General features: G+C 42.9%; 1 protein-coding gene across 1 annotated transcript in view; it reads right to left on the bottom strand.

Moving 5' to 3' along the window:
* Nucleotides 1–22,851, bottom strand: part of XYLT1 (xylosyltransferase 1) — a gene marked incomplete at both ends in the record, with an annotated part of 184,071 nt that overhangs the window by 16,637 nt on the left and 144,583 nt on the right. The window contains 4 exon segments of the mRNA XM_084296227.1: nt 1,606–1,868; nt 5,585–5,761; nt 8,480–8,696; nt 21,149–21,229. Of these exon segments, the coding sequence (XP_084152353.1) occupies nt 1,606–1,868; nt 5,585–5,761; nt 8,480–8,696; nt 21,149–21,229 (738 nt within the window).

The raw sequence follows: 22,851 nt of genomic DNA, 5'->3' as shown, positions 1-22,851 counted from the left end.
CATTTTTCTGTGATTTAAACTGGACACTGATGCTTTGAGGGGGCTTAGGTAGGTATGAAAATGAAGCCTCCGCTAGCTATCACTGCTTGCAGTTGTTCCTTGCACTGTTTTGTGAGGCTGCAGCCCCACTGTAAAGGAGCTTCGCTTTATCCTGGAGACAGCTGCAGTCAGTGGGGGATGATGCGACTTCCCTATATATAATCTGAGCAAGCTTGAAAAGCACCTTGAGTTCCTGTGCAGTGAAAAGCTCCCCAGAAATGAAAATGATTATTGATATAAATCATCATCGGAACACCACCAAAAGGAATAAGCACAGAAGTAATTGTTAAATTATTTCAGTGCTGGTTATACATAGCTCTCATCCTCGCTGCTGCCTTCACTCTGCAGGACAAATGACCCCAGGACTTCTTTTGGTCTGCCTTTATTTCATGTAAGGAAGTCAGGCTACTAGTGATTATTTATATCTAATTGTTATTGATCATTTATTGCTTTGCACTGGTAACCTTTACTGGCAAGGCTGTAATAGGAATCTGGACCACTTAGTGCCACATCTTTCTAAATAGGACATTGCTCAGCACTTCCATGACTAGGTAAGAAGGTCACGGCACATTCAGTTCCTTAAAGAACACAAGAGGGGCCAACTCTATCTGTCAAAACACAAGGACTCTCTTCCATGCTTGCTGACTTAGGCTGTATGTGTTTTCCATTAAGATTACAAAAGGCAGCGTCCCAAAAATACGCTCTGAAGAAGGAATTAAGAGACTGTAATGTAAGACTTTAAAAGAAGAACCCTCTCAGCTTTAAATCTAAACAGCTTCAGATGTGTTTGCAGGCAGCAAGCATCCACCATGAGGTGAGTCTTTTCTGTTGAAGTCTAAAACCAGGAATTCTTCCTTCAAAACCGTTTTATACTGAACTCTTATTTGCTAGACTTACATATTTTAAATTCATTTTTCACATAAGTTTTTTTTTTTTCTCCTCCAGTAAGGGCCTTTATTTGCTATATATATGTATATATTTATATATACATACACTTTATTTATTTGATGTTAATGGATCCCACCTGTTGCAAGATTTTTGGCACAGACAGCTGCAGGAAGCAAGCAGCAAACCCAGCTTGAGCAAGTAGTTCTCTGTGCACCCAGGGGAGCAAACAAGCAAGGGCCATTAACCAGCCTGGTTTAGATTAATTCTGAAATCCTGTCCTGTGCTTTTCGTAAGCATAATAGAGGTGAACATGACCTCTGCTGCAATCACATGGAGGGTTTAGGAGCTGTGGGTATAATACACTCACTGAAATTAATAAAGAAAACGCAGCAGTGGGGGCAGCAGCACCCAACTGGATTCTGTCAGTCTTCATCAGGCTGCAAAGGAGCTCCTTAAAAGTGCAGAAAACAGGTCACATAACGTCAGCCCTGACTAACCAACAGTTTATTACAGGCATAAATACTCCTGGAAATAAGCGCTTTACTCTTGCAGCTGCCTGGCCCTGCTTGTTGCGCTCTGAGCCAGGACATCCAAGTGGATGAACCTCCTCCAGCATCCTGCAGTCCAGCCTGCCTCCTCAGAAACACCCAGAAAAAAGACAGAATGACCCAAACTAACCGGCAGCTGTTGTCTCCAGCAGTGTGAAACGAAGTCTCTGCTCTCCGCAGGCCCAGGCGGGAGAATGCGTGGTACATGGTGAGCGCGACGTCGCTGAGGGTGTGCACGCCATCGGGCTCGTCGTACACGTTCTCCCAGTACGACCGGAGGCCGGGGGTGCCAGACGGGTAGTTGCCATACAGGTAATAGTCCAGCTGGCCAATTATCTCCTGATTGACCACAGCTTCAAATTTGCGGGCAAAGAAAGTCGGCCTGGCAGTCTGCTGTGGGGATACAAAAGGAAAAGACACCAGAGTGAGCTCCCATTTTCAGTCACGACACTGTCCTAAGCAATAGGTTGGAGCTGAGGGCATGAAGAGAACTTCCCCACAGCCAAAGGTGACGTAAACAGTGACCGTGGTGAGATTCAGATACAGACTATGCAATTCCTTGGTGAAAATGGTTCTGCTCTGCTGCAGAAATGCAGAGCCCTGCCCTCCCTGCAAGCCTCTCCTGTGGAGAACAGGCGGCCATGATGTGAGGCCTACGTGTGTGCAGCCAGCCCGACGCCTCCACGTAGGCTGGCCCTACACAAATGCTCTGCCCTGGGCTAAGCGTCACCCTTTCAGAATAAATTCCTTTGCAAACAGGAATAAGGCTCACAATGCCCACCAAGGATGCTGAATCAGATCAGACCAACAGAGAAGCCCAGCAGAGGTCTTCATACCAACCAGTAGGCTTCAGGTGCCCTTACTGGGAAGTTCTCCATCAGTGAGGCTTAGGGGAGACGACGCTGAGGTTTTGAGAGAACATGCTGCTGTTGTGTGAAACCCCAACTGAACGGGGTGATTACAGCAGTCTCTGTAGCTCTCCTCGATATATTGTCATTGCAGACAACCTTATCTTCCTGATTTTTCAGGCAGTACTGCATTCAAATGAGGGGAAAATGCTAAATCATTTTAGGACATGAAAATGAAGGCAAATTAGATGTTACGGCTGTTGCTAATATGTAGGATATGGTAAAAATCGTGTTAAATAAAACGGGCAGTTTAAGGAAAACCATGGGTTGCACTGTTACTCTTCTGATAGGAAAGGATCCTTTGTTACTTGGACATGGGATTTTAGAGCACTGTACATTGTTTATTGGTTTGAAAAACATTTTTGGAAGAAAAATGAATTGAGTGTGACACGTAGCCATTTAAAACATCAGAAATTCAACATTTTTCATATCTATCTCTTATGATGCATTTTATCCATTCTGTTTGAGGACAGACAGAACAAATAACACACAACTCCATCATTTGCGTCATCCAATTAAATGGTTCAAGTGGGTCAGTTGTTTTGAAATAATGCCTAGGATAACCCTGGAAGTCAACTCGCATTAAGGTAAGGTGAACTTTTAAAACTCAGTCACAATTCCTCAATCACTTTACAAACTACTCTGCAGGCACATACTCTCACAGGGAAGAGACTATTTACAGCAGAATAGCTAATGCAATGTGCGAACATGTCTCAGTGAAAACAAAGCTGTAGGAGGTTATTTAGACAGAGCTAATGCTGGTGAATAAAACAGGGCAGGGCTCATCCTCTGCTCTTGAGGACAAGTGGTGTGATGCAGCTTGCATCCATACTGCTTGGACTGTTCCCTATGGACAGAGGGGCCTCATTTACCTGCGCTGGCTGTAGGGAACAACCCCGGCCCTTTCTCCTGAGCCATGCTCGGGCATTGCTAGTTGGCATGGGTCACAAATATGCCACAGAGAATGCTAACATTTAAACAGTGTGGATTACTGTGTGCCAGTTCTTAGCCCATGGCCTGGTCTTGCTTTGTTTATTGGTGTAAATACAATAAAAATGGCTGCTGTAACTCAAGACGAAATATGGTGCTTTCACCTGACTAGTGACACAGACACAAATTTCTTTCACGTCTGGTTTCAAAAGCAGTTATCCTCATAGCCCACAGAGATACCAGCATTACCACACAGCTTGGGTTCTTTCCCTGATGTCCATTTTTGCATATTTGCAGAAAAAAAAGTCACTTGAAGCAATGCTCATTTTATTTATCTTAGTGCATGAATGCCTTGTTTCTCTCCTCAGAACGAATTCTCTAAGCCAGACACTACCCTTAATTCAAGAGCCTTCTCCAGCCCTTCTCCGGCACCTGCCTCAGCCAGGTCTGATGGCTAGCTTTTAGGGAAGCAACACAAACGTCTGGATATCAAGACTGTGAGACAGCAGCTCTATTATTCCCAAATACCTGGTTAGCAGGAATCAGTATAATTTTGAAAAAAAAAATCTGTGCAAGAAATTTAAGATAACTGTCATGGCAGAAGACAACATTACTTTTTCTCTGCAGGTGCTAACCACATTGTGCCAGGAGCCACCTCCCGCTGCCTTGCTCTGTAAGGCTTTCCACATGCAGGAGGGATGGGGAAGGCTCTCTCTGTGTCAGCCTGGAGACCCTGCGGCACTGGAACATGTCATTAGGCAGGCAGGCAGCAAAGCATCCTGTGGGCACGGGGCTCAGAAGAGGCAGAGCAGCATTTTGCCTCTATGGATTTGTTGTTATGGTGGTAACAGGATTCTGGGAGAGAGGCCACCTGCGGCTGAGGCTTCTCAGCTTCTGACCGATCCCATAGAGATTTTTGGTCTGCACTTGACACAACTGCAGGTACATTACTGGTTTATACACTACTCAGAACCCATCAGCTTTTCAAAGTGCTTTGTTTTGCCTTGCTAGTGTTTGGGCATGGGTTCTGAGATGCCAAGGAGTTCAAAAGTGCCTGAGACGGTTGAAAATTCTTTTGAGGATGTTCGTTTTTACTCTGAGGCGGCACACACTGTGGGCTCTCTGATCTCCTCCTCTGCAGCTTGCTTTGTGCCTCTGTGGGAACTGCTGGCAAGCCCTCTGGTGCGGTGTGTTCATCTGAGGGGCTCTCTTATCGGGCAAGTGTCAGAAGTTGTCTTTACATCTATTCTAATGCTGATCTTTCCCTTGCTGCTCAGCTTGCCCGATTGTTTTCTAAAATGTTGTTGTGGGTTGTTTTCTCAGCTCAGAGCAGGTCAGCCTTTGCAGACTTGCAGGAGCATTTTAAGGCTTGCCATTTATTGTGTGCTGGAGATTTTCCTGGGATCAGAGTCTGGGACAGCAGAGCCTCTCTTAGATCACATCTCATTTGCTCTTTTTGTGAGCGCCCGTGTCACTGACTTCACTCGTGTCTGGTAGGCAGCACAGTACAATAAAGAAATGGTCTCTGTTTTGAAGCAGTCATCATTTTTGTGCTGTAGGGTAACACATTCCCCATCCCACACAAAGCCTGAACAAATATGCTTTATGCAGGGAACCTCAAGGAGCTGTAAGGACAGAACTGCAGATCTGGTGACCTTGAAACAAGCAGTCATTCATTCTTAACAGAGGATACACAGGCCAGATACAGTCTGGAGAGCCACTGCTCCCCTGAGCACAAGGATTTGCTCTCATGTCTGTCTTGAGGAAATCGTATCACAAAGGAACCGATTAAACTTTTTGAGGCAGTCCTGCCAAGTCTGGTTGACTAGCAGGCACTCATTTTTAAGCCTTATTCCAAAGACAAAAAAAAACATTTCTACATAATGAAAGCCATGACATTCATAAAATCACAAAAGCACCTGAGCTGGAACTTCAAAAACCAAACCAAACCGCTACAGTATGAGGTGTGTCAAACTTCCCTCCTTTCTAGCACAGCAGATCCACCAATGCCAGATCCACCAGTCCAAAGAGCCTGCCCACTTGGGACCTTGCCACACAGCAGTCAAGGGTTAAAATACAGAAGAACAGATTTGTCATTCTCCTAAAGTGAAGATGAGAGCATCCTCACAACTCTTTCTCCACCTTGCTCGATGGGGTGGAAGCTTCCCTTCCTACAACCTGCTGCAGCCAAGTAGCTGGATTGCTCTCCACACCCTGGCAGAGGTGGAAAACCTACTTTGTGGGTACCAGAGAAGAGAACAGTTCAGTTACCTGGAATCTGTGGAAGTCTGCTGGTTTGAAGTCATTAGGTGAACAGCCACACCAGTCAACAATGTGCTTGTACTGACACTTGCAGCCAAGTTTACGATTCCAGTTTGTGATGCGCAGATTGTTGTCCACCATGGAGTCACAGTATGGGCTATTTTCCAGAACAGTGTGAAAGAAGGACTGCAAGAAAACAGATCAGATCAGTGCATTCACGCCTTTGGACTTTCTTTCCTATGGGCCTGAAGCTAATGCAGGTGACTTACTTTCTCTCAGAATGCGAGAATTACTGAGCTCTACCATTTTGCCATGTACGAAGAGCACTCCACACATACACATTCTATTGAGCCTGAAAAATCCCAGCACACTACACACAGACACCCTCAAACTGTAATAACATACAGTTGAGGCCATTCCACAATAACATAGCACAGAATAATCATACTTCTGAAATGACCAGCTTTGGGCATCAGGATCCAAAGGGCTCCAGGAAAGGCATCAGTGCTAGCAATTACTTTACTTTTATTTCAGCTGTAAGAGCAGTTCTTAGAAACTCCCATTTTTTCTCTTTGTAACTTAGTCCTAATGGTCTAACAGATTTAGGACTATTTTCCTGAGCAATGTATTGATGATAAATCTCAAGTTGTTTCCGAAGACAATTCTCAAACCACAGCCACCACCCTGGTAACTACGCAAAATGGTCTCAGCTCCTGTGTGGGTCTATGCATCTTCCAGCACTCTGAAACCACTGCTAGTTGAATGGCCTTGTACTGAAATACACAGTTCACCCCAGGCATCAGAAGGACATTCTGCCTCCTGCAATTACAGCTGAAATCATAAGTCTTTATTTGCTGACTCAAGGCACGAAGGAATTCCTATTGGGCTATCCTAATTATATCTCCGTAGTATCAGCTATTACATAAATCATGAGTAATGGGGACTGATATAGCAGGTTAACAGGTCAGTGAAGGCAGGGTGATTTTAAGAAGCTAGCCATGTATCTTGCAAAGAAAATCTTGTAGAGAGAAGCTATGGAATAAGATCAAATTTAGCTCTGCAAGAGATAATTTTAGGAGCAGTGACTTCTCTTTAAAATCAGTAATAGCAAGATCTATAAATAACCAGCAAAACACTAGCATGGCTGGCCCCCAAATAATCCCCCTACCCTTTTTAATGTTAAATGACAGCTCAGTGAATACGGATTTTATGCTTGAACTGTGTGGTTAAACCCATAAAGGCATCCATTCTCATTCAAGCGAGAGGAAGAAGAAAAAAAAACCCTACCCAATTACCCATTGCCCTGTGTCCTTTCATAATGATACAGAAATTTTTCCTAGATAATGGATGAAAAGGTTATCGGAGTTGAGAGAAAAGGTGATTTTTAACAGAAATGGGATTAAAGCAAGATTATTCAACGTGTGTGTGGAATAATAAACTCCTATCATAAGATGACAATCGCTGCACTCCACTGCAAGCTAATAAGCCTAAATTTGCAAGATTGGTCTCATCAATCCCTCAGAATGTTCAGGGGCTGCTAGCAAGGATGAAAGCTGTCATTTTAAAGGCAGTCACAGGGTCTCGTTGGGATGGCTGCATGCTACGTACCCTGGGAGCAGAGCTTGACACGCCAGGGCAGCGCTGTACCTGCCGGGCAGGTGTAGCACAGCCTGCAGGGCTCCAGGCTCTGTTAGGAGAAACCACGTCTCCCTGACAAACTGCTGCATGCCAGACAAAAACCCATCCTGGTGTGCGCTCCTGTCTGCACCACATGTAGCCAAACAATTCCTGAGTGATCTAAATGGCTTGTGATGATGCCTTCTAGCTGAGTTTTGAACAGAACAATAAACCTCTGTTGGTAGAATTCTTATTCTTACATGAAAGGGATGGGTAATAGTGAGGAAAGCTACTTATGAAGACAATTCACCAGGTCTAATAGCCTTCAAAGGCTTTGCAGAGGAACAATTCGCAAGTAAATGGCAGCCGGATTTTTGGTTGTTCAGTAATTGATTAATAGGCTCAAAAGTATAAAACAAAGCCACTCGTTGGAAAGATGTCCCACTAACAAAGAAATCGACTGAACAACTGCAGTAGTTCTAACACTAAAGGGTTTACTCATCACGAGAGTCAAATTTTCATCACCAACAGCAGGATGATTCCAAGCCCACTGAAATCAGGCAAAATCCTCTGATTTCCACACACAGGTCAGGGCCCGGCCCTTAGTGTGAAGCGCAGCCCTTACTCAGCTGAGTTTAAGAGGGGCTTACAGCTTAAGAGGGGCTTGAGAGGGACCATTGAGGTGCTTGTCCCCCTGTACTTGGCTCTGGCGAGGCTGCACCTCGAGTGCTGTGTTCAGCTTTGGGCTCCTCACTACAAGGAGGACATGGAGGCCTTGGAACATGTCCAGAAGCTGGAAAAGGTCCTGGAACACAAGTCCTGTGAGGAGGGGCTGAGGGAGCTGGGGGGGTTGGTCTGGAGAAGAGGAGGTTCATGGGAGACCTCATTGCTCTCTGCAACTACCTGAAAGGAAGGTGTGGGGAGCTGGGGGTTGGCCTCTTCTCATGGGTAATCAGTGATAGGACCAGAGGGAACGGCCTCAAGGTGTGCCAGGGGATGTTTAGGTTGGAAATGAGGAGACATTTCCTCTCATAAAGAGCGGTCAGGCACAGGGATGGGTTGCCCAGGGAGGTGGTGGAGTCACTGTCCCTGGGGGTGTTCAAGGAAAGGTTGGACGTGGTGCTTGGGGACATGGCCTAGTGGGTGATATTGGTGGTAGGGGGATGGCTGAACCAGGTGATCTTGGGGGGCTTTTCCAACCATTATGATTCTAGGATTCTGTGATCTCTGGGACAAGCACAAAAGTTGCAGTTTTGAAAACAGAAGGATTGCTCTGAATTCACATACCTCAGCAGGCAGCAATGTGTAAGAATAAAACCTCTTCATCTTTGTTACAAGATCATCGTTGGAAAAAGTCACGTACTCCACAAACTTTCTGTTGAGAAGAAACCAGTCCGACCCTCCATCGACAGCGATTCCCTCTGGGATCTTCCGGTCCCCCAGGCGCCACATGTGTGTATCGCACTCCAGGAAAAGCCGATCCAGCCCCTGTTTTCGAATAAATCTGAGGGAGTACAAAACCAGCCATTAGAAGTTAATTTGTGTTTTGTTATCAGCACCAGCTCTATAAATAAAGAAGCTACTTTCTCAAACAAGAAAAGGATAAAGAGGTCACTTGTTTATATATCTGCTCTACTCACAAATAACACAGAGAGGTTTAATAAATGATTAATAATTTATACATTCAGTTGTAGGGGCAAAGATCAACAGAATGCTTTTAAACATCATTTACACCTTCTGTTGTTTTAAGACAAAACTGTGCAAATTACAGAGCCCTGCGGTGTGAAAATCTGTAATGTTCATTAACTCTTTACACCGGAAAACCTCCATAATGTAAAAAGGAACGAAACCCAACCTGTGTGATAGGCTTCTGCCTCAAAATAAACGTGTAGTTTTTGAAAAATAGCAAACTCTACAGGAAGTCAAAATGACCAATTACCTTCTATGTTATTATTCCATGAATTCTTCTACTGGGGTATAGTTAATTAGGAAGAAATACAATTGCATTGCTCTTTGCTGTAGAATGAGTATGTTCGCTCCATTTTCAAGTCTATAGGGAATGTTTTGTTTACTGCTGAACCATGAATACGAGGAGCAACTGCAGAACTGTAGTGTTATGGAAATGAATTATTTGAGACCAATATAACAAGAATAAAGAGTTGGGAAATCAATCTGTGTTTGCAAACACGTTGGACTGGATGCCCACACATGCTTGGGGACCGTCTGATACAGGTTTCTATTTGTTATTCCATTTTCAGAATAATTTCCCCAAAAGGGAAGCAGGACAGCCATGAATTAGCACACATTTACGCATGGGGACTGAGTGCATTAATAACAGCAAGTTGCTGTACTGAATACATCCCACGTGTTCCGAGGAGTAAGAAACGCCAGCTAACCAGGCTGTTTGTAGTAACGAACATGCACAAGCTAATGGGCCAAGACCGCAGGTCTCACCGGATTTAAGACTGCTGGCTAACAGAAGCTGCAGAACCTACTGAGAAAAGCACAGCATAAGAAGTTTATTTCCTTCTGGGCTGCGCACAGATGGTGTGAGACCAGCTTCACCCTGCCCCATGCTGCACTGGCAGAAGAAGCAGCCCCCCAGCACCTGCCCTTGGAGCCACTGCTGCTGGGGCAGCACACTGCCTTGCCCGAACAATACTGAGCTACACCAGCTGTGGTACTGGGCTTCTCAGAAATGTTTTAGGGTTAGGAAGTCAAGAAAACATTTAAATGGTCCTTAAACATGTGCAGCCCAAGGAAGGAGAAATGAAGCAAAAGCTAAGGAACACCAAACCTTTCTGGACTGCTACATCTGGGAACAGGAGCATCTGCCCACCTTGTATGCTGACTCCCTAAAGTTTCATTCCATACCAATCAAAGAACCGAGAAGAAGTTATAAAACAGTGCGTATTAATTTTCAAAAGGACCACAAATGACTTCAGGGTCTATGTCCTGCTGATAGCTCTGTCCCTCTTCTCACAGTATGAGAAGAATAGCTCCTCTGTTAACACAACAGTGCCGAGAATGTGCAGACGTGAGCAGCAGAATTTTTCTTTCCATGAACAAGTTTCTAATTTCATGTTCCATTATGAAGGATAATAGAAAAGTCTTGCAATTTTAATGCAGTGCTCTGGAATGTAATCTTCAAATTCAATATTTATGCAGTTATCTCCAAATCAAATATTAATGTGCCTGAAAGTTTGGTCATTTATTTATTTCCTTCAAAACTAAGTGCTCATTTGACTTAATTATTTTAAGAAAATAATGGAATTTTATTGACCATATTGAAACAGGAACTCAAAGTTTTTTTCCATGAAGTCATTTCTTCCAGCTGCTATCATCCCATATTCTCATTTTCAAACAGAAGGTTTTCTGATTGCAACAGAACCCCCCAAACTACAAGAACTCCTGACCATTTCAAAAACCCTCAACATACAAACTACCTCAGCCTACATTACACGATCCCCAAAAGCTCAGTTATACAACTTCAGCTTTACTGTCCGAAATTGGCAATGGAAGAGTATGGCCACTTTCAAAGCAGGATGTCTAGTCTCTCACAGCTTCATGTTTTCCAAAATAGTCAACAGGCTCCTTTTTTGCATACATTTCTTGCACACAGTTCTATGATTTTTTGGGTTAATGGCTAGGACAAGCAAATCTTGGCATACAGAGTGAAGAAAGACAATCCCTGTGAGCACAAGATTTTTCACAATAAATCTCAGTCCCCAAATTCTGTACAACAAGGTTCTTGGAAGAAAACTAAATGCACTTTCCAACCATTTCTCCTCCAGCAAGCCAGCACAGCCCAACTGACGAGCAGCAATACCTCTGGGGACCTGCAAACTGCAACTCTTTTGCTAATGCTTCTTGAAGCCTTCCTAGGAACATCACATCAGGCTCTAAGTAGCAGTATCCAAATAGGAAGCAGCACTTCTCAGAAGGCTCACTGTTCCTTGGCCTGCTTCACACACGGTTATTAGACCTAAACAGTGTAACATGCTAGCATAGCAAATGGTTTTGATTTATCTGTGAAGCTCTCTATTGGGCACTTGCTTGTTACCCATTTATGTTTCTTGGGAACCAACGGGACCTGGTGTATTTTGGATCTGCCAGAAGCTGAATGGTCCTGCCTGAGGATGCAGCAGGTTGTCCTAGCGAGCCTAGGCTGTACTGCTGGCACGCAGAGCTGAACTGCATACCCAAATGGAAGAGGTGGATGAGGCATTCTTTTTTCTCCAGACTCTCTTCTTGGATGATCAGTGTTACTAGCTGCTCTGGCAATAGCAATTTTGGCACTCAGGGAAGCAAGAACTTACTCTAAGCATACTGGATATTACCTGAGGGAAAGCAAAAGGTGCTATCTGTATGCTGTGTAAGCCCTGTCAAGAAATCAAAACCCCTCAAACGCTACAAACAGTTCATAAAGATCCTTGACTAGCCATCCAACAATGCTTGCAGCAGCCATCTCTGAGAAGAAGGGTGAGCAGATGGAGGTCAAAAGCATGACCGCATGACCTCCTTTGTTTCTAGTCTAATGCTGTATTTCATTAGTTTCTTGTTACGCTCAACATAATACTGAAACTACTTTTTATGAAGGCATGCCAAGCTTCAGAAAGAGCAATGAAATGCAAAGATGGTGATTTTCCCCTTATCTCTTTCTTAGGTTTTGTAGGACACCTAGCAGGGAACTCCTGAATTAACGTTAAAAAAAAGAACACAATAGTATTAGCAATAGCATGTCATTAATCTTAGTCAACATGGACAACTTCTGATGCTTTCTGAAATCCTGAATTTCAGGTAATACTGGCATACCTCTGACAACTGTAATTGTACTTGCCAGGGCAATGACATATAATTGTATCAACATATGGTTAGCCAAATGCAATGGAGATTGCCATCAGATGAAGACACTTGACCTTTCTCCTGATCTAAGGCAAACAACAGGAGGAAAATAATGATGATATCAAAAGAAAGTCAACCAGGAGAAACTAAAATTAAAATAAAACCAGGGTTAAGAAAAAGAATTTTATTTTACATTGTGACCACAGAATGCTCCATCTAAGACATGTTATTCTTTTAATTTTATTAACTCTGCATCAAAAGCCTCTAACTGTGAGGTCGCATTGCACTTTCAAGTAACCAGCAAGCAGAGCGTAACATCACTGCATCTTGCCAGCTGAGTTCACCAGCCAGGCAGCTACGGATCTGAGCGGTGTTGTTTCTGCCCTAACGGTCTCAGGATTTACAAGATTCCAGATAAATATTTTTAGTTTAAAAAACAACAACAACAACAACACAAAACAAACAAACAAAAAAAGCACTTTTTGCAGCCCATGGTCTGTTACCCTGAGTATAGCTTGTTAACTGTCCAGACAGCTCACGATGGCAATGTATCTTAGGAAACTCCTCTTATTTTGCTGTCTATTTAAATATTTATAAATGCATTTCAGATGAGACTCTAGGATTGTATAACACATGGTGCATTTGTAAGGCATTTAACACACACTCCTATAACACGAATATAAACACACAGCTCAGCTCTTGCAGTATGTTTCACTGCTGATAAATACTGCTGCAGTTACCTACTATCAGCAAAGATATCGCTATCAACTATCACCCTTTTGAAGAGTTTTCTCCAAGTGATACTGCGTGCTGCAGCGACACTGAGACCCCCACTACTGGATGCTCACACTGTAAGATCTTAAGAGTCCTGCTGCTTTTTATTTTCCAAAGTCTATGAATGAGTAACACTTGCACCAGAAGCAATCAGGTTGCAACACCTTCCTTATCAGCAAAGGTTTTGGTCTAGAAAGAATATGCTATTAAGTCAAAAAGGTTCTTCCTGTATGTTTCTTGTTTCTGGCCTCTTGCCTAGAAAACTTCCTGCCAAGGTTTTGCTGTTCACCAGGTGTACCTACCGAGACCTCACTATCATTACTCTCTGCACTAGAATAAGAACTATGAACAAAAGCTACCAATACATCAGCAAAACAATTCATCACAGGTCTGAAGTCAATGTCCAAGCAAGGAAGGACCTGCAGTGCTTGAAGCTCAACTCATACCATGACAGTATTCTTGTTCATGTCTGTGGACAAACTCTGCACGTTGCTCTGACCGTATCTACTCCTCTTTCAACTCCCTTTAGACAAACATTTGAAGACGTCAGATATATTTGGTGGGAAAAGTCAAGTAAATATTTCTATGGCTATACGTTCACGAGTGACTGCTTGCTGTCAGTGTTTGCACAGCCTCCTTGGAAACTCTTAGTGGAGCCAATCCGTCAGGGAGCATAAAACAGTAACTTGCAATTGAGGTGACCAGGTAGAAAGCACAGAACAGTAATTTGACAGTCCGGGGGGCAACGCTTGCAACAAACAATTTGTGAGCAATCTCTAGGCTACAATATATCTCCATAAACCAATCACTGAATATTTCTTTGTAACAAGCAAGTTCATAAAATCCAAATCTGCACAGAGCAGTCTCATTCCCTGCCCGGAGATCCTGGTCTCCATTGCAGACATGAAGAAATTCCAGCCAACTGAGACACAACCCTGAGTTCACCCCATTTCCATGAGTAACTGTTCCACAAAGGGTTACACAGTACTCAAAAAATCTGAAATAATTAACAGCTGGGTATTTAAGCACAGTGTCCACACAGTGCCAGAGAAGCATCTGCTTTCCTAAAAATGTGGTCTTGCAGCATGTTTCACTCTTTTGGTTGTGCTCAATACCTCCAGGGCTAACCCCCCACCTCCCAAAATGGAGTTGAACCAAAAAGGGGAATAATGTTAAAAAGCAGTAGTACCTAATCTGTCTGTCAAGATTAGGAATAATTCCTCCTGGTACAACTGGCAATTGGGTGTGCAGGAAGTACATAATTCAGAATGCCTGCTGTTTGAGAAGGGTAGGAAAAAACTCTTGGTATAGAAAAAATAGATGGAAGAAAAGAGCAGGGGAAATAAAACACATAACCCACTCTCCAGTGTGCTTAAATTGCGGCATCCTGAATACAAATGTTACGAGGTGAAAAGCAGAATTACTTCTTATCTTTCTTTAATTCTCTCACTCTGAAGAAAATATTATGAACACAATAGTACCCTAACAATCCCTTAAGCTTTAATGCCACTACACAAACATACATAAACAAAATTATAAAGACTGGATTTGCTTTAGTAAGACTGGACTTATTTCACATGCATAAGCCAAACCTGTAAGCAAGCACACAAACCGAAATGCTTTTGGTAGTTTTGCCCACAGTGCTAAATGCTCAGAAGTTGACTAGGCACATAGGGGAAATATTGCTTTTCTTAATACCATCACTATCAGTCATTTGTCTCTCTGTGTCCTACAGCACGAGCACTGCACTGTGTGGAGCAGCACCAGCACAGACTTTGGGAGGACCGGGGTCCAGTTCAGAGCAGAGAACAGAGGTGACACAGCCAAGGAAAAGAAGGCAGCGCTACGAGATGCAGTTAGTGACATTACTCCCTGCCAGTTCTTTGGGAACCTAGGAGCTGGGCTGCAAGAAATTATGAGATCAAACAGCTCTATCAGAAGAATTTTCTGACAATCTGCATTACCACTGTGGTTTCCAATATATGTTTAAGCAGTTTTCAACTCAGGGTGCAAGTAAACCATCTGTGTTCAGACAGCAGGTCTGATACCACAAATGCTGGACAATATGAGATTTTGATTTTGTACAGTGTAGCAAAAATAGTACAGTATTTTGAATTGCTCTTTCAAGCTTTAAGTCTACGTTGAAATATTCTGTTACATGTGATCCTTCTCAAGCAAGGACATCTTTATAGAAACCAAACATATCACGTTTAGGGCATTCTACAAGAAGTGCTGCTGAAAGGTGATGGATACACATTTTATCTGGCCATTATTCCATATCTGTAAGGACATAATTGGATTTTTCAGGCTTTGTAATAGAGTCCTCATACTCTACATAAATGGTTTCTGTTTCTTTCATATGCAATTTCCTCAGCCTACCCAGTCAATGCTTCAATCACATCACATCTCCACGAGACGTTTAGAAGACATTCCTCACGATACCGTCTTCTCATCCACCCTTTCCTAAGAGTTAACTTGCACTGGTTTTGAAAATCCAAATTTCCATCTGCTGGAAAACTCTCCTTCAGAGAAAGTCTTAAAAAAAATTAATGTTTCTTAATGTTTTAATGTTGAGGGTCAGGGAGCAAACTCTTCAAGTGTTCCAAAAATAAAATCTACAACTGTTTTTAGTGTAGGAAACTTGCAGAGATTAGTTTTGCAGTAATGACTCCTGTAGGCATTGCCTTGTTTTGACAACAGTCTCATAAGTCCCCTGTGAGTACATTGCTCAAGAGGGACCTTCAAAGAGTTGCCTCTGCATTTCCACCACTCCTCACTCCAGGATCTTTTAAGAAACATGGGAATGGGTTTTACAAGGACAAAATCGTAATGGCGTACTCTCATAATCTGAGAGTTCACAACTCAAGTTGTTTTTTTCTTTTCTTTTTTCTTTTTTTAATATAAAAATAAGCAAAACAGGGAGAAAACTGCAAATAATAGCATGCAGAGATACAGCATAAATTCACCACAGACACACTGAATGATACGAAAGCTGACATTTTGCCATCTGTTTGTCACCAATAAATGTCTTCCCCAGATGATTTCTTCTCCCCTCACCTCCTCTTCCCAACACCCACACAACCGAGCAGTCCCCACCTGGGAACACTGCTGGGACGGAGCAGCTGAGCTTGAAGTCATCTTGTCCATGAGATGCTGCTGCTGGAGCAGCTACGGCACACAGTTCTGCTACTACATGATTAAAGAACAAAAAGGAAATGGGGATTTGAACTGTCCAAGTGATGGGGGCAAGTAAGTGTGAGTTGCTTCTATATGGATTTTCAAGCTGCCAAATCAGGCTATTAATCTCTGTTTACCAGTGGGTAAAACAGGACCATCAATATCTGGCAAACTTAAAAGGATGCTCCCTGCTATAATTATTTTATAAAACGTTTCAGGATCTTGGAGGAAAAGACAAAAATGTTATTACTTACATGACTGAAAATGAATTCTGAAGCTGAACGATCTCAGATAGCAATCAGATTTCTGATTACTTTACTGGTACCTCAATTTTCACATCCTTCCCACCCCACTACGTAAGTTATTGCTACTTCAAACCTTCTCACTTACTGCACCTTCCTGAACTGGTGGATGGTCTTACTTGCATACTCTACCAAGACTAATAAATTCAAGTAGAACAATCCATTTTCCCCACACGTCAAGACATATGGCTGCTTTTACTGCATCTTCCTACCATCTTTAACCTATTTTTGTTTTCCTTTGCATTGGCCGCTTAGCATTGTTTCCAAAAACAGAGCAGGAAAAAAATGTCCTACAAGGAGGCAAATCATCAAGCTGAAGCAGTAAAGGCTTTATGGCACTCCTAACACTTTCCATAAAGCAAGAGGGAACACATGAAAGTTAGCTGTAACATCTAAAATTTTTATGTGCGGTCTTTTTGCATAGAAGATGCATGTTGCTATTTCAGTCCCTACAGTTCACACGCAACTGTTGGGTTGAACTACTTACAAGCAAAAATAGATCTTTCTAGTCAGTGCACTTCAGAATACTTAAGTGTTAGGAAAAAAAAATTAACGAAAAAAAAAGCACAGGGGAGCCAAATTTAGGCCAAATGAACCACCAAATACTTTGCATGAACAGGAAGGTAAGCTCTGCTGGGAGCTAAGTGGTTAAAATATTCTGACAGTAAGGATAATAAATCAATTTTTTCCTAGTGTTTGAGTACTTACAGGGTGGTTCATCAACACAGCAATGCACAATAGCATTTACTGTGGGACACATTTCCTAACTGACCACCAGACCACGATTAACCCTCTGTACAGAAGGCCAAGGAACAGTGTATGCCAGAATGGAAAACAGGCATGTCCTAAAGGGTGGTGAAACAAACAGGCATAGCAGAACTAGAATGAAAGAGGTGAAGATTTGGGGAACATGGTCTGGCCCTTCAGGAGTTAAGGTCTCTAACCTCTGAGAACTGGGCTGGACTCACGATGCTCCTTACTAAAAGCTGAACAGTTCAGCACAGCAACTCCAAAAGTATCTGGAAACCAGCAGCCAGAAAGAAGACAACACAACTGGGAAGAACAGCATTACTGAGGAGATCAAAGAACACAAGAAAAGAACCCAGATTCAAACCACTCTTTTAATGGCCTTTCCCTTAGCTGTTTGTATTCTGCCTCTGAGCTCCAGACTCTGCTAAGATTTAACAGCATCCAACCTTTCCAGCATGCTTACACTGCTCCCAAATGACTGCTGTGGCAAGTTTTTTTTTTTTTTTTTTTTTTTTTTAATTTCTTGCCTGTCATCGAAGATGTCACATTTGACTGTCTTTATATATTATAATGCATCAGCCAGGTGCTGTTCCTGCCAAAAAAATAACAAATCTTCAGGGTGTTCCAAATTGGTACAGCTTACAGAACTACTCGGTTGTTCTTTGGCTTTAATAGCCTAGGACACTGAAAAGAGGAGAAAATGTAAGTGTTGCCCACTAAGTGCTACGCACCGACTCCAGCCATTGTATGCAATCTCACTTCATACATCTAGCTCTCTAAGGAAATAATGCTTCTCCAGCTGAGTTAAGGAGCCATTTCCACGTCTGTTCCCTTTTCTGAAGCCACTAAACGAAAATCAGAGCGATGCACTTTTTAATGACTTTGGCATAACTAAAAGAAAACTTCACTCTATAAAAGGAAGCCTGCTTTCTCTCCTTATTTGGCAGTAAAGCATGTACTGATTGTGAACATGGCTTGAATACAAAGTACATTGTAATTGAGCTGTATGAGCATTTCAGTTTTAAGATGGCACTTCTAATCTTTTTCTCTTCTTTGTGTGATCCAAAGACTATGACGACTTAAAATTCAGAGAATATGCAGTGGTTTACAAGGCAGACTTAGTTGAAAAGCTTATTTTTTAGGAGCCATATACACGAGCAACTTAAAATAGAAAGATGCAGGAGATGTATGTAATGTTCAGTGAATTTTAAATGCCGAGGTCCTACATTATTAGTTTACCATGTTGTGAGAAAAACACCTCAGAACAGTAAAATTATCATTGTACATGGGGTGTCAGTCCATCTAGTCTAGTGTCCTCTCCCTTATCATGGCTTCCGTGACAGCCCTCTTAGAGAAAAAGCCCTGCTCAAGTCTGTTTAGAGATGGGATGTCCCTTGAGAAAGTTCTGTCCCATTGCCCAATAAGTGGAGATTGGCTTGTGTCTCAAATCCTTTCCTAAAGTGGTCTCTTCGGGCTTTGTTTTTGTTGCCAAACCTTGAGACTGTCAGACTGCTGCTTCTAGCTCTTGTTCATACCATTCACCCCAGCAGATACTTGCTTTCCACAGGGTCGTGACAAGGCAAAGGAAATGGTAAAACTTAAAAAGTAACTGGACAAATTGAGAGAAAACCAAAAATTAACAACAACAAAGTAACAATCCACATCCTTGACTCTTAAAAAAGAAAGTGTCACCAAGCTTGGCAGTGGAAATTCCCCAACCAGAGACCCTGGGAGGCTGGGGGAACGCAGCAGGGAAGCACCACCACCTGCTGTAGGCAGCGGCCCATGGGGGGACAGGACAGCCCTTGGGCTCAGCCCACCTGCCCACTCTTACACCAGGTATTTGAGTTCAAGAGTTCTACTAACTGCTACCTACAGGGCTAAACCTCACTGGCACAACCACTGCTTTCACACCTTGGATATAAAATGGAAATCAGTTGGCAATTGTTTGTGAAATGTGCAGGGCAGACAGTGTGTTTCCACAAGCCTGAGTTCCTGGAGCACCAAAACAGAACGATCAGGCTGCACATCTTCACATCAAATGCAATTTCCCTCTCAAGATGTAGATGTAGAGCTGGAAATCCACCCACTACACAAAGGTCTACTTTGTGATCAGCTTTTGACACCCATGGAGTTAACTTTTACCAAACAGCAATATTACTCAGAGGACTCTGCAGCTGTGCTGGCTCAAGCACTGTCTGTGCAGATACTGGGGCATGCAGGAGGAGGGGAGCCAGCATATCACCCCAGCATGTCACCCCAGTCTATCCCCCCTGAGTACCAACCCAGCGTATCACCCCCCAAAAACCTTGGGGAGCTGCCAAGGGGCGATGTGAAAGGATCCATTCAGGCAGGGGCCAGGAGCAGGAGCACTTATGGGATTCACGGAGTACACAGGCAGAGGAGGCAAAACTTCCCTGGCATCCCATGTGATGCTTCCTGATGCACAGAGAGCTTCTGTTAGAAATCCGGGAGAAAAAATAAAACTTGATGATGTGTTGTAATAGGCTAAAAGGTATTTAACTGTTTATGGAGTAAAAGAGAACCACTGAACTAATAAATGGGTGGTTATTACTCTGAGCAGAGGACAAGTGGCATATTAGCTCATTTTATCATTAAATTAATACCAGATTAGTGTGTTTAATTGACCTAGATTGTTCTAACCTAGCTGAGGTTGGCATGTTCCAACCAGCTTGTTGCAGGCACGTCATAATTCATTAGTTATTTCCTTAGCCAGCTCAGGGAATTGGAGAAGAATTGGGTGCACCGGAGGGGCAGGAAGGCATAAGGGACCGATGGCTTGTCCCCGGCCGTTCCTCCTTCCTTTTTAACGCAGCGCTGCTGTCGATCACTGCTGCCAGCCAGAGCTGAGCCTGCCAGTCACTCCGACACTCTGCATTTCCCAGGCTAGGGACTCTCCTGGGAAAAATGTTGATTCTGATTTAAATATTATTCCTCACAGTGCTATTGTCACTACCTGCTACAGAATTTCTGCATGCACAAGATGAATGCTCATGAGGACTTCATTTAAACCAGAACATGACAGAATTGATAAATCCAGTGACAAGAGCAAGAGTCGTCAAGAGGAGAGACCTGTACACTATTCTACCTAGCCGCGGCGCTGAACATGCGACTTGATGTCTCACATTCTCTCTGTACATTATCTGAACCCAGCCTTACAGCATGCTTGACATTTTACAGAATAAAGAGATGACCTAGTGACCCAGGCGGAATAAAACCATATTTTTTGGTGCAAAGCTACTGGGACTCAGCATGTGGAGTCACTGCAACTGATGCAGGATACGTGTTATGGGACAGAGCTATCAATAAAGAGGAAAAGAGGAGCACCACAATCAAATGAGAAAGGTTTTCCAGCTGCAGAGGTTGTTTAAAGCTTCAGAAATGTGACGTTTGGTCACTGCTGCTCCCTGAAAGTACAGAGGTATAGGCATTACCATTGAGCTGTGGGAAAGGGCACATCCCACAGCTCACAGAGCCACTCTGCTTGCACAAGCCTTTGCTGCAGACCCCCTTTTTTTGGAAATTTTACTATGGCTGATAAACCATCTCTGTGAGAGTGGTCAGCAAGGTGCTGTGCAGACCTGGAACAGCTATTTTTGTCTAATTACTCGTCTGTGTGTTCCCAGGCCCATGAAATGATAGGGTTTCTGGAGCTTCCAAATGGCTCTAGATGCTTGCTTAGGCATAGCTTGTAATACTATCAATTTCTGAGAAATGAGTCAGAAAGCTATCATTTTCACATGTAAAAACTGTTTAGCACAGAAGCACTGGAGACGAGAACAAAGAAAAATCTCATGTGCTCACCTCCTCCCCAAGTACAGCTCCTGAAACTGCCACCTGTGACAGACCCTGAACAGGGAGCAAGTCCAGCCTGCTTCCCGTCTCCCTCTCCACAAAAGCATCTTTACAAACTGACCGTCAGGAGGAGCCACTCCGGACCAACAACTGTTCTCAGAAGCAGGTCTGCTTCTCTTTGCTGGAGCAGGGATTTCTTAACTTAGGTGACACTGAAGAGCAGTTGCTGTGCAAAAACTCCCAGTGATGCAGGAGGAAAGAAAATAAATAGCAGAGGAACGGGCCAGCTTACCTTGCATTGTCCCTGCCGTGTGACTTCAAGAAGTTCATATCACGGTATCTGGACAGGAACGCTACTAGCTGGTCATTTGTCCTGGGAGAGAAAGAACAAAAGATGTACAAATTACATAGTGAAAAGTACTATCTTTAAAATAATTTATGCACTTCTTATTCTCATTTGGAGACCATCTGCAGAAGGAAGCACTTGCTGAAACACTTCCATCCTGTTGCTAAACTCCACTTTCTCCCTGTACCCAGAAACACGTGCTTGGAAAGAAGTATGGCTTTATTATGTCTTAAAGAAATTCATATAAAATCTTGGCAGATGTTTTCAGCATTGTAACAGAGTATGTACTAAGTAATACTGTTCAGCACTTTTAAAGTAGGAAAAGCCAGCTGCGAGATGACTGGACTGACAGCCCTGTTTTATATACTTTGCTAGATCTTTCCTGAGGAATTTGGTTAAGTATCTAATGGCATTTTGGTTGCTGTAGTCCTTGTAACAGAGAAGAGGCCAGGGTTGAACTGCATAAAGCAAGAGAATTTAGATGTGAAAATCCCAATAAAATTAATAGGAACAAAGGAATTTAGAAGGTTAATTCCAATTAATATGACTGGGAACTTGACACCGTATTTTCAGAATTTCAGCCAACATGTCCAAGAATGTATTTATGCTTGGCAGCTTTTGTGGTCTGTTACTTCTTCAACAATGCAGCAAAACTGTTCTCTGTTTCTCTAGGTCAGCATATTTAGGAAAAAAAGAATAAATCATATTAAAAAGATCTTCATCTCCTGAGTTACACTCAAAAACACAATGTTACAGATACAACAGCATTTAAGCAATGGTCTGTAATGGACTTGATGGCAAAAAAAAACTAAGAAAAGCCAGCTGTCAACAGACAGTACCTTGAAAACATTTTATTAGCATAAGACACAGAAAATCAAGTTAAACAAGATTTCTGTACAAAATGCATTTAACTTCTGAGGTCAGGCTGCAACAACTGGGAAATGTTATCAGACTGGTAACCTCTCTCCACTTCTCAAAAGCCCAAATTCTTCTGTCGTCACAGGTAGCATGTCACTATTGAACTGATGAGTAAAAAGCAAGTTAATCATCGATTTTAGCTGGACCAAACGGAATGTCTGTCCATCAGTCAGCCTGTGTGACCAGGCTGCAGGAGCCTGAGTCCCTCCTTCTACACTCACTCATCTGAGCTTTAATACCTGCCAGGGTCAGGCTCTGCATCTCAATTTGGCTACCCCAGAAAACTGCTTTCTGTATAGTAAGCTGTGCAGATTTTCACATTTGCTGCTCCAGTGACTCTCCATCTTACTGGGATGAATAGGCATTTAGTGAATTTACTTAGCAATGCTTCCACATGAAATGGTTTCAATGGCTGACATCTTTGGGTGAGTTTCTAGGCAAAAGCTGGCACATAAAGATGATTAGAAATATAACAAAGTTAGGAAGTGCTTGAGCCTCAATTTTCTTACAGGACAAAAATCAAATCAACCGAAGGAACACCACTCAATAAAACACCATTTATAGATTGCTCACCTACCTACAGCGTGCTGCTGAGCAGTGCTCTACCAAATATACTTGGACTCGGGCTGCTATGCAAGCTTTTTAGTCGTTCTCACTTTTTAGATATCTTTTATGAATGCCCACCTGGGTTTTAGCTCTCAAAATAATTAATAACTGACATCTTTCCACTC

Source organism: Netta rufina, assembly GCF_964035555.1.
Source record: "Netta rufina genome assembly, chromosome: 15".
NCBI classification, from domain to species: Eukaryota; Metazoa; Chordata; class Aves; order Anseriformes; family Anatidae; genus Netta; species Netta rufina.
Note: the sequence above shows the minus strand (reverse complement) of the source record. Positions and strands in the feature narration are given on the sequence as shown.